The sequence below is a fragment of the Archocentrus centrarchus genome, chromosome 10, assembly GCF_007364275.1.
Source record: "Archocentrus centrarchus isolate MPI-CPG fArcCen1 chromosome 10, fArcCen1, whole genome shotgun sequence".
In the NCBI taxonomy this organism is placed as follows: domain Eukaryota; kingdom Metazoa; phylum Chordata; class Actinopteri; order Cichliformes; family Cichlidae; genus Archocentrus; species Archocentrus centrarchus.
Window position 1 is genome coordinate 20392621 of NC_044355.1, and position 13276 is coordinate 20405896.

General features: G+C 40.4%; 1 protein-coding gene across 1 annotated transcript in view; it reads right to left on the reverse strand.

Moving 5' to 3' along the window:
* The window catches only part of nlgn3a (neuroligin 3a), a 138411-nt gene that overhangs the window by 109312 nt on the left and 15823 nt on the right, over nt 1-13276 (reverse strand). The window contains 1 exon segment of the mRNA XM_030739110.1: nt 2487-3195. Coding sequence (XP_030594970.1) covers nt 2487-2958 — 472 coding nt within the window. The 5' untranslated portion in view covers nt 2959-3195.

Below are 13276 nucleotides of genomic sequence, written 5' to 3' on the forward strand. Positions count from 1 at the left end.
GAGACTGAAAATGATAAACCTTGTGTTTATAACAACAGAGGAACTATACAACAGTCAGCTCTCTGCACAATATGTCAGAAAACCAACATATAAAACTTATGATAAACCATTTTCTCATTACCAAACATGGGGAAGATAATTGAAAAATTCCAACTGGAAGGGGAATATTAAATAGATATTTCTGTGTATATTCCACAACTGGGACTAATTCAGAAGCAGAAGTGCCTGAAGGGCTAGTCTGTCTCGAACAAAATTGGTTTACCAAAGCTGAATGTACGAGTGCACAAAGTGAGGCCAAGAGCTGCCTCCTGCCTCCGTGGAAATCAACAGCAGAGGTCTCCCAGCTGAAACTGAATCTTTACTGCTCAGCGAGATATGCTCAGGATCACAGCTTTAAGGCTACCTGGAAGGGCCCACAGTGCCTTAAGGGAAGCTGGGAAAATTAGCTCTCTTTTGTCACCAGTGGTTGTACTTCAGCTGCTGCTAATGAAATTGTGATGTGCTTTTCCGTGGCTGTGTGTGTGAGGGCATTTGCCACGTGGATAGATCAAAGCTGTCGTGCCAGTAAAATTTCCCACCACCCCCCTATTTGAACAATGGGAATAATAAATTCAAGAGAAAGGTGGCGTTTTTTTTTTTTTTTTTGGTGAAAATTAAATCAGCGACTGATGCTCGGGTGCTTTCAGGTGTCGTGCTTGACGGATACTTTCAATAAGCGGCCGTCTTAAGTGCCGTCTGAAACGTGACTAAAGTTCTTTGCATAGCAAATTAAGAGAGTCGTTTCAGTGATAATTTAAAATGGCATTTATGCTTCTGATTTAATCAGCGGTTGTGTTCACCTTTAAACAAATGCTCTTTAAACATGAACAAGTCATACAAAGCTGTGAAAAAATAAAATACATCTTATCAGCACACATTACAATCTATAGCTGAACAAAAACACTGCTGCTTATTGAGGGACCTGCAGTTTTACTCCTTGACTTCAGCTCTCACATTTAGACAACACAACAAGCTTAACACACACACACACACACACACACACACACACACACACACACACACACACACACACACACACACACACACACACACACACACACACGCACACTTACTCACACAGGCATGCAACACAGCACAACCACTCATCTTTCACACTCATGTCAAGGTTGATCTGAGTCACAAGTCCCATGTTCATCCCAATTAGCACTTTGATTTGGGAGTTGATAGGTGGTGATATTGGCAGCTTTGGAAGGATGCACCCATCACTCTCCTCTCTCTTTCACTCTTTCAATTCCTCCCTTTCGTTCCATGTTTTTCTTTTTCTTTGTTTTTTTTTTTTTTTTTTTTTTACATACCTCCTTTTCTACACATTTTCTTGTTGGGTTTCCTGGCACATTCCTTGGATATTCTTTTGACTGTAAAATGAATGGAAAAACTACAAAATAACAGAGAGCTCTGGAAAAGATCGCATGTGACATGCAACAACTCAGACTGAGTTAGAACCCATCTTCTCCCTCTTTCCCTCCTCCTCCCACCCTCCCAGTCTTCATCAACAACAAGAACAACAGAGGACCTTTTGAAAAAGTAACTGGGGTGTTGCTGCAGAAATATTCCAAAATGGTGGAATGAATTTGCTGCACCCTGGGACACAAGAAGCCCATATTCACATGCACTTCTATTTAAGACCCATTACAGCCACACAGAAGGCAGAGAGGCTAGATTTTTGCAAAATTTTGTAGTTCACATCTCAATCTGTTAAGTGTTATTTGGCGTAGCTTGTGCGACTCTTAGAGCACTTAACATTTCAAGCCCATTTTCCTGTGTGGGTCTCCTTCAAGTGGTAAAAAATGGGGGCTGTTTAAAAGAGATGTGTAGAAATGAAACACTTTTAGGGTCATCAGTCTTCACAAATCCCAATCTATGTTTGCCTTTTGCACAAAGTCTCCTCTTGCATGTCTCTTTGTGGGAAGACAAACTGGATATAGAAAGGAGAGTAAAGGGTCTTACATAGGTCAGGCTGATGCCACAGGCCTCTCGTGTACCAGACAGAATATTTCACCAACCCTACAGAAGATCATTCACTTATGAGGCAGGCTACTAATTGCTAATATCCCCAGAACAATCAAGACAGTGAGGGTAGGAAGGTGCACCGAGTATTTCCAATCTGTTTCTTGTCTGATTAGATTTCTTTTTCTTTTTTTTTAATAAGTCATATTAAGAAGTCATTTAGTCATCAAAAGAGGAACCTCTAACAGTGGCATGGAAGGGGAGAGTTGATGAAAAGACTAAATGAAAGATCTAGTCAAGATGGGATGTTGAGATGATGGACACGGACACAGCATGCGCTAAACAACGGTTCATGCTTCGCGCAAAAAACAAGGGTGGCACAAAATCTTAGAGAAAAGACAGAAGGAGTGGGAAGCAGAGACAGGAAAGAAGAGGAGGAGGAGAGCTTTGGTTTCTTCCTGTGTACTCGACACACTCACCATCCTCTGTTGGAACATAGATGTTTAGGTAAAGACAATCCTCATGTTGATCCTGTATGTACGTGGTAACTATATCCAGGTTGAAAGTGAACCATATTGGCATCATTATCTCTGGCACAGCATTGTGTATATTTTGAGGGCAGACAGGAGCAAAATGGGTGGCGTTCTTGATTCCTGACCAGGAAGAAGGAGGCTCTGGGGGCATGAAACGTTTTTCTCCCACGGGGGAGGCAGCGTACGGAATCCCCAGATACTGGTCGACCGGCCCGAGAATCTCGCTGGGCAGGGGAACCCTCACCCCTCGGAGTTTCCCGTACTGTGTGTTCACAGTGGGATGGTAGTTCTGACTGCTCACAGCCGCAAAGCACCAACAAAAACTTAACACCCACAAGGACACGCTGAAATTGGTGCAATTATAGGCACCCTGCCAGTTCTGCGAGGGGAAACGATTTCTCCCGGGAGAAAACCACATGGTCCTTGTGAGAGAGTACAAGTGCAAGTGACCAACATACAAGCCAGGGCACCACCCTCAGCAAACGCACAGGCTTCCCACTCAGCCCTGTAGTCCAGCCACCTGAGGGACAGTCATCAGCCGGGATATTGGAGCCCACCAGCTTACTGATGAGACGGTCAAAGTTGTGCAGTTCCTCTCTGTGGCGAGGTCCTTATTCACTGTCCTCCCTCTGCTAGTGCGATCTTCTAACCAGTGCTACAAAAGAAGAGGACAGAAAAATTAATGACTATTCTTTCAGTCATTTGTAATGACTTGTGGAGTCCATTTTTTTTTGTCATGACATGAAATGGCTCACATAAACACGACAGAGCTCTTAGTGCAATCATCAATCCATATAATCAAGAACCTGTCTTTGACTTGGATATTGCAATTAACTGTTGGTAACTTGTCAAGATGCACCAAATAATGCTAAGAGGACAATTGAAGTGTGAAAGGCATCAGCTGTCAGTAGGTAATTATTCTCTACTTTACAGTCTGACGTTTATATTAACGGTTAATATTTAGACAAAAGGCAGTGTTAAAACCCAGCAGTGGGAGTCATACACACATAATAATATGATAAAAATTTCATGTCCCGTTTAATGTTGACAGCATTTTTCCTGCATAGCCCTTTGGAGTAGATATGCACAAAGTATAAATGAAATGTCATTCCCGTTGTTTGCACATACATGAGATCACTTTCTGGGATGAACAGGGAGGAAGGGAGGATGTTTGCTACAGGCAGCAGGTCCCTCCAGTGACAGCCCTGTAAATGCTAATCAACAGTCCCAGGGTGAACCAGTAACACCTTCCCACGCTGCTTGATCAATTTTCAATTTCTGTGGCTTAGGGTCCCCCTCAACCTTGTGTGCCTACTGCAGAGTTTGCTCTAATAACAATGGAGAAGAAAAGCCAGCATTTAGAGGGGGATATTGCATTCCAAAATGACTGTGTAAATGATTTATAATGTATCAGCAGCCGTTGGAGGGCACCTAACCGCTGAGAGAAACCAATCCTGATGTTTCTGGAAGGGCTGTTATCACTAGGCAGCTATTACCATCCGCCGCAGCCGTGGATCAGCAGACACTCTGCCGGTGAAATCTATATGCATATATACTTGTATATGCAAGTCTTCACTTCGGATCAAAAACCTAACGCATACATTTATACAGATATTTAGTAAATACTTCAAATGAGGCCACTTTCAGTGACACTTGCATAAATGGAACTTGTGCCAGACATTTCTGCTCAGTGACTGTGGCACACAGAATACCTGTTACGTGATAATACACGAAAAACAGTCCATATCCAATCTGGGGACTAAAAGGTATTCATTGCTGGGGGGGGGGCTTCAAAATGCTATGCAGGACCCTCGAGGCCCCAGGCTTGAGAGGACCCGAGCTTGGCGGACAATGACCGCCCACAGGGCGTGCTGATATATATATATATATATATATATATATATATACCGTATTTTCCGGAGTATAAGTCGCACTTTTTTTCATAGTTTGGCTGGGGGTGCGACCTATACTCCGGAGCGACGTATATGTGACATTTATAACACATGAACCAAAATACTCCAGCCACTTGACATCTCCGTGAACCGGAGCTTTAAGGCAGTCTTGCGTAATCTGTGGGCGCAGTGGATGATGGATGGAGAGCACAGCTTAACGGCAACTGGGAGAATGCGCCACCCAACTTTCCTGGAAGTCATTGGATGGATCAAGAAAACATGGGCTTCAGTGACAACCAAACCATCCTGTTGGGATTCAGAAAGGCTGGAATAATTGGAACTGCAGCTGACGACGAGTCTGACTAACGCGACACAGAAGAGGAAGCGGCGCTTCGTCTACGGAGTGTACGGAATTGTTTAGAAGTGACACCGAGGATGAAGAATTCAATGGATTGATGGTTTGGTTAACTTGTTAGTATGTTCTTTATGCTATGGTTATCTGAATAACTTAATGTTACGTTAACATACCGAACACGTGTTCGTTGTGCGTCATGTAGCTGAATGTGCTACGTTAGCATAACGTAGGCGTAACCGTGTTCGTCCTGTTCTTTAATCCATTATTATTTTAAATTGCCGTTCAAGATGGAATTTCTGCTCTGGGTCTCGGATTCTATCAACCCCCCCCCCCCCCCCCCAAAAAGTGCGACTTATAGTCCAGTGCGACCTATATATGTTTTTTTCTTCTTTATTATGCATTTTTTGGCTGGTGCGACCTATACTCCGGAGCGACGTATAGTCCGAAAAATACGGTATATATATATATATATATATATATATATTTATTAGGGATGCGCCGGTCCGATATTCAGTATCGGTCCGATCCTGGCATAAATTACTGGATCGGATATCGGAAAGAAATAAAAAATGCAAACCGATCCGATCCCAACCACATTAGCTGCGTTACAGTTCTCTGTCATCGTCTTCTTCTTGTGGGTCTGCGGTTGACCAAACTAGCCTACTGGGATGGAGCGGGAGATCAGGAGTTAGAAAAAAAACCCCTCCTCAGATTCTGTAAAGTTCTCCGTCGCTGCGACGGATTCCCTTTGACACTGAGGGATCGTCGCTGACATGTTTTTTCCACGCCTCCACTGCTCTCTGCTGTGTTCGTGTGTTGTGCTCGCTGTGCTGAGAATTTCAGCTGTTATTTTTTTCTCTACTTCAGCTCCGGGACATACTGCTAGTGAGCGCAGCTATTAGCACTAGTGACTGTCTGGTACCGGAGGGACCCCTTCCCTGTCAAAATATTTTTGATACTTTAATCCCTGGTTAGTGACTAAATACAGACCTGCAGTAGAAACGTATTTAGGAGAATGCTTGTGAAAATAAAGCATTACAAGAGCCGGTGAGCTCAGATGGAGTGGACAAAATGTTTTTCTAACATCCAGATAAAGCTTTTCCCCCTGTAGCCTCCATTAAACCTTTACTGGGAAACAGCTGGAGGTCCTTCATCAACCACCTGATCAATAAGTGAAGAAAAGAGAACTTTTTAGGTGCTCCATCCACCCTGTTTGTTTCACACAGGGAAAAACTGCAGTACAGAAGTTAAAATATGCAGATGAACTGTTAAAACAAAAAAAGTATTTCTTATCCAATTACTCAGATAATCGATGGAATAATCAATAGAATACTCGATTGCTAAAATAATCAATAGTTGCAGCCCTAATGAAATTTGCAACATACCATAAGCCAATGCATCACCTTCTCACATAGGAGCAACATGATTCAGGTGATAGAGCGATTGTTGTAAGTAAGTAAGTAAAGTTTGTTTATATAGCGCTTTACACAGATAAAAAGTCGCAAAGTTCTGTACAATAATTAAAACACAATATCAAAAAAAACAACCCAGATAAAACACCATGTTAAAAACATAACTTTACCATATTAAAAGAAAAAGAACAAAAATAAAGTCAACAGAAAGTCTGGTTAAACAGAAAAGTTTTCAACTGTTTTTTAAAAGATGCCACAGAGTCAGCTAAACGGAGATGGAGTGGTAAACAGTTCCAGAGCTTTGGCGCCACTGCCTGAAAAGCTTTGCCCCACTAGTCCTTAGTCTTGTATGTGGGAAAACTAAAAGATTCCGATTTTGTTGTGTGAGAGACTGTTGACTTATGTAAAATTATTCCAGGCATTTAAAAATAATTTTTGAAAATAATAATACAAAAAAAATCAAATTTGTATCGGTATCGGCAGACAATGCAAATGTAAAATATCGGTATCGGACATAAAAAAGTGGTATCGTGCCATCCCTAATATATATATATATATATATATATATATATATATATATATATATATATATATATATATATATATTAGGGGTGGGACTCGATTAAAAAAATTAATCGAATTAATTACAAGCTTTGTAATTAATTAATCGAAATTAATCGCATTTTAATCGCATTTCAATATTTGACATGAGAAATATTAATTTAAGTTTGGTTGATGAATAAATCAATATACATAAGCTTAAACTTCAAAATTTTGTTTATTTTCCCACCAGTCTACTACACAGACCAATGAAGGGTGGAAGTGCTCCTGTGATAAGCAAACTCCTGAAATTAAAGTTAAGCATCATAACTGGATAGTTTTATTCAACATTAATGTCTCACTTGTTATAGTTGGAAATTAATCATTCTCTCAGCTGTATTCCTTGATGTTGAAATGTGTTACGCTTGTTTTAACAGCTTATTTTGAATTAAAGATTTAAAATTAAACCACAAAAAGGAGAAAAAGTTCGTTCTCCGTTTAACCAGCTGTTTTTACACAGCTGTGCTTCGCACTCACGGTTGCTAGGCGACATGAGCTACACAGAGGTGACGGCAGGTGACGCTGATATGAAGGCTAGCCGCTCACTTCCGGCCTTTGTGGTGTTCGTGGGCTGCGAAAGACGTGGGCCGGGTCCTTCGCAGGATGCGGCCCCTAATTTGGACATTGTGCGTCGATATAATCTGTATGCCAGGAACTCGCGCACTGAGAAACGTTCCACGGTGCAAAGTGCGTTAAAATGCGTTAAAATTTTTAACGCGTTAATTTCCCCGTAATTAATTAATCGAAATTAACGCGTTAAAGTCCCACCCCTAATATATATATATATATATATATATATATATATATATATATATATATATATATATATATATATATATATATATATATATATATATATTAGGGATGGCACGTAATTATATATATATGTGTTTGTATATATATATATATATATATATATATATATATATATATATATATATATATACAAACACACATATATATAATTACGTGCTTCTCTGTGTAACCTGAATTTAGTCTCCCGTCCTTCTTGAACTATGACAGAAATCAGTTACACTTCCTGCACTCTTTACACCACGTGACGATGGGAATGCTGCCATATTCAATACTTTAACAAGATGAGAACCAACCAAATGTCAGGTGTCTTGGGCATTGTGGCACATCAATAGCTTTACTTTGAAACCTTTCCTGGCTGCATGAACTCAGCAAACCATGTCCTGCACCCACAGTAATTCAAGCTTAGACACAAAATAACAGAAATAACAATGACAGTACTTACATAAATTATTTAAGCTTAATTTTCTTGCATTTCTGTGAGACTGTTCACTGAAGAAAAAATACTGTATTACACCATAAAAATGTGCATTAACTTGCTGCTGATATTTTGTTTTTTTTACAGCAATTTGTTAGTCTTTTACTGTTCAACACAAGACCGTTGAACAAAATGCAACTATATAAATATAAATGTTACATTGGTCATTCTTTATACAGTTTTAGAGGCTGATTCAGCGCGCCATATGTCTAACAACTTCTCCACCTTATTCATATCCAGCATATTTATAACAATTAAGAAAATTGTCCACCTCCTTTACAACATACAACAAAAGCACCACAAACTATATACTCTAAAATTACCATAAAGTTAAATCACTATCACTAAAACAGTTTCTAAAACAGATTTAGCCCCATATTATAACCATCATAAAGGTAGGATACACTGCAGTAAAACTGAGCATAAAAGTACTATTAAATTCTAATGACAGGCAGCTAATGGCCAGGCCTATAGGTCAGGTCCTTCTTCAAAAACTGTTTCAACTTGAATTACATATGACGTGTTCCATTTCAAGTTATGCCATAAAAAAAGCTTCACAGAGATGTTTGACAAGGAACAAACAGAGATGTCTGACAGAGGAGGATTTAAAAAGGCCATCTTTTCACAAATTTGCAGATCCACAGACAATTTTCCACTGTAATTTTAAATGAAGCCATTTCTGTTTAGATTTGCACACACAGTCGGAGAATAGGAGTGATAAAACTAATTCTACTCAAGATAAAATACACCAGGTCAAACTTTTTAATCAGGACATAGCAAGGACATAGGACAGTGTGATGGAGTGTGTGTGTTTAGAGGACACACAGCACAGAGGACTTCATCAGTCTCTTCTCCAACAGCATCTCAGAGGTCCTCCGCTTTGATCTCTCTACCTGCTGAAGCACTGCCAAGGGAGAAACAGAGAGAGAGAGCGATTGCATGAGTTCTCCCTCATCATCCCAGAAATATTGATCGTCTCATCACTGTGGCCTTGCAGCCCATAATAAATACAGCTGGAGTGATGGAGGCGGAAGGAGGGTGGGGGTGTAGGGGTGGGGGTATGGGTAGGTGGGTGCTGTGCTGACTCTAAGTCAGGTTATTAGCCCGTAATGCAAGACGGCACTCCTCCAAGTACATGCCATTAAACACCCTCCTCCCCAATTCTCCAGTCCCTGATTAATGGGACATGTTAGATTCTGCTATTCCAGTTCCTATTTAGCATTATTCAAAATGACCACACTGGTGCATCACGTGAGTACAGATCTCATATGTAGAAGAGATAAAAAAAAAAAACCATATATTTTATTCCTCTCTATATTGGTCTGAGTCCAGAGCTGTGCACACTTACTGTAGAAGAGGCTTTGTTCTCCTACAGCAGAGATTTCTGCATCGCAATAAAAGTATGAGCACAGAGCCAAATGTACTCCTACGCTCCGACATCCCTTAGAGAGAAGCTGAATGGACTCTGATAAAAAAGGAACCAATAAGAGTTCTGAGTAGATGGAGCATCTGACTCGCCACACTCTGTTATTATAGTAACTAGTCTGCAACAAAAGCATTCACAAAAGCTGCATTAGTCCTCTGGAACATCTAACTTCAAATGAAGTGAGCCATCCTGACCTCAGAGGGTGTAATCAGTGATTACAAATGCAGTGCTGTTACGCTGTAGCCGAGGACCAATGTAATGTGATACAAAAATGATTAGGGCTGCACTCTGATTTTAAAGTATTAGTCAAAGATCCCTGATTCAACCCAGACTCTTTGAGTTGAAGATTTGTTTACCCATGTGACATCACATGCTCAAGGCTAACCAATGAAAGAAGCAAAAAAGGTGGCATGCTACTCTTTTTTTCTTTCCTTATAATAAATGTGGCCATGTGGGTAACCTGTACGTGATATGCACACTGTTGTGAGAAACTCACAGCCACTGGAAACTACAAGCTGACAGGGATGGTAAAGAAATTAATCATGCTTAAATATGACCGAGTTTCAACTATGAAGAAGCCAGGTTGGAGCAAAACACATTAGTGTTTTGAGTCTTTTTCAAAAAGTTAGTCATAACTCATCTATCGATCGACAGCAATATCGTGCGCTGCCTGTATAATTATTCTGACAAATCAATGTAATACCTTGGTATTACCAGGAAAAAAAATGGGCAAAATAAATAAATAATGTCAAATTTGATTTGACTGAGAAAATTCCTGTTCAGGCAAAAACATTTAATTTTTGAGAAACAGTCAATATAATGGAAATCAGAAGGCAGACCCAAAGTACCGAGGTCATAACTTGAGCTGAACTTATGAAAAATGTAAAAGAAACTTAATTTCATGTCTTCACCTTTGATTTTCACCACAGAAACACACCTATGACAGGAATATTCTCTGGCCTGTGCAACATGTATATCTCTGAATTGTCTGTTTACACATGTTTGTTCCAAATATGCCACGGATCTTTATACAGCAAAATCAATGATGAATGTATGCACACAGTGCATGTGTCGGCTCACAGGCACACTCTTTACATAAGCTCCTGAGCTTCACAAAAAAACAGCACGCCATATTAAATCAATTAGATTGGCATGTTTCAGAAACAGCTTTCACAAAACGTCAAAACTAAACTGCGGCATCATAAGGTTCCTGCTGGGAACCAGTGCAGTGAGCAATAAGGGGCCACTCTTCCCTTCTCTTCCTTTTTTCATCAGACACAGAGTTGTGCAGTCATTATTACTTAGGAGATTTGGCATTAAATCAAGGACAAAGACGCGGCACATACTGACTGCTAATCACCACGGTGATGCTGACATATTTTTAAAGAAGCAAAAGCAAGAAGACAATGCTTCGGCTGTGGCCACCTGCTAAGCTGTGTGTCTCCACCCCTTCTCCTAAGTGCTGGATAAAGGCATCCATGACTATCATTACCAGCCAAGCAGTCAAGGAAACACAGAAAGATGGGCTTGGCAGGCCAAATAAAGACAGATTCCAGGTGAGCACATGTTGAGATGAATTCTGTGGCTGCACAGCAAATAAATAATGGCCATTCTGTTAACTGCTGACGGTGCTTGAAACAACTGTTTGCTCTTTGAGACTTAAATGATAGGGACAGATTTGATCTAGAAGTTTTAAAGCTGCAAGTCGAGGCAGCGAGCCCATTCTTACATTTATATTGCACCTTCCACTTGGATGCGTGTGTGTGTGTGTGTGTGTGTGTGTGTGTGTGCCTCTGAGTGTCAGATACAGTTTAGGAAGTAATATGATATGGGAAACAATATGTGGGGGAACAAGGATATTAATCAAAGCTAAATGACTCAATTAGATGGAAAAGGATGGAGGAGTTTACATTAAAAATAAATTATATATACGGAAATTTCCCAAACAGTTCATCATCCCAACTCCTATTGATCCCCTACAGAGTCACACAAGACACTCCTACTGAAAAATCTCAAAGTAGCTAATCACTCAAGCAGCCCACAGGGATTCTTTGAGAAACCGCAGGGGCAAGTATTGGGTCCGTCTCTAATCTAGCCGTATGTAAACACATTAAGGCTTTACACATGGCATACTCATTATCCAAGCTCCCACAGATGCCGATTGCAGGGAGAGATCTGTTCTCTTGACAAAGTCTTTTGTGTGCAATTTCTATCACCCTGCCAACACAGCTCCACAGCATTGCTTACCAAAGAGCAGGAGCTGAAGGTAGCCTCTGTCAAGATTTTGTTTTCTATTACGTATTTCCTATTTCTACCACACATCTGTGTCATTACAAATTAATTGATATTGCAAGTTTTGGAGAATTATTGGCTTCCAGATGGCAATAATGGTAAAATGTACTAAAAATGTTCAAAAACTACTGATGCACATTCATTTCACCATTTCAGGCTTCACACTGAATAAAAAAGAACCACTTCCAGTAATGTAATAACATATTACAGTATGGTGCATATGGAAAATGCACTGTAGCAAAGCTGATGAAAAAGCTTGTGAAAAGGTGACTTTGTTACAGGCAAAGTCACAAGACAGCATATTCAATACAGACAACATGTTCTCATTAGCAAACTGCAACACACACTTAAATACAAGCATAATATTATTCTATAAACACATAATATACTGGCCACTGGCCACTTCACCAGCAAGGTACACCTTGACAATACTGGTTGGACCCCCTTTTACCTTGAGAACTATGTTAATTCTTCATAGATTCAACAAACTGCTGGAAACATTTCTCAGAGTTTTTGGACCATATTGACATGATAGCATCACACAGTAGAAATCTCCCATTCTACCCCAGAGGTGCTCCACTGAGTTGAGCTCTGATGACTGTGGAGGTGACTTGAGTACAGTGAGTTCATGGTCATTTTCAGTCTGAGATGATCTGAGTTTTGTGACATGGAGCTTTATCCTGGTGGAAGCAGCTATCAGAAGATGTGATCACTGTGGTCATACAGGGAGGGACAATGTCAGCACGATACTGCTAAAACAATACTCAATTGCTACTAAGGGGCCAAAAGTGTTACCAAAAGAATATCCCCCACACCATTACACCACCAGCAGCCTGAACTGTTGTTCATACCTCTGAATGTTGTAGCAGAAATTGAGACTCATCAGGCAAAGTTTTCCAGTCTTCTTTTGTCTAATTTTGGTGACCACGTGAATTGTAGCCTCAGTTTGCTGTTCTTAGCTGACAGGGTTGACACCTGGTAAGGTCTTCTGCTGCTGTAACCATCTGCTTCAAGGTTCAGAGGTGCTCCTCCGCATACCTTGGTTATTTGAGTTATAGTTGCCTTCCTATGCAGACTGCGTCCGAACTTGAAACAGTCTAGATATTCTCTCTGACCTTTGACATTAACAAGACATTTTTGTCCAGGGAACAGGATATGTTCTCATTTTGGACCATTTTCTCTAAAACCCTAGAGATGCTTGTGTGGGAAAATCCCAGAAGGTCAGAAATTTCTGAAATACTCATATGAGCCCGTCTGTTACCAACAACACATTCAAAGTCACTTAAATCACCTCTCTTCTCCACTCTGGTGCTCGGTTTGAACTTTAGTGGGTCGTTTTGACCATGTCTACATGTCTAAATGCATTAAGTTGCCTCCATGTGATTGGCTGATTGGATTTTTGTGTTAACGAGCAGTTGAACAGGTGCACTTCATAAAATGGCCGGTGAGCATATGTAATTTTGGTGTA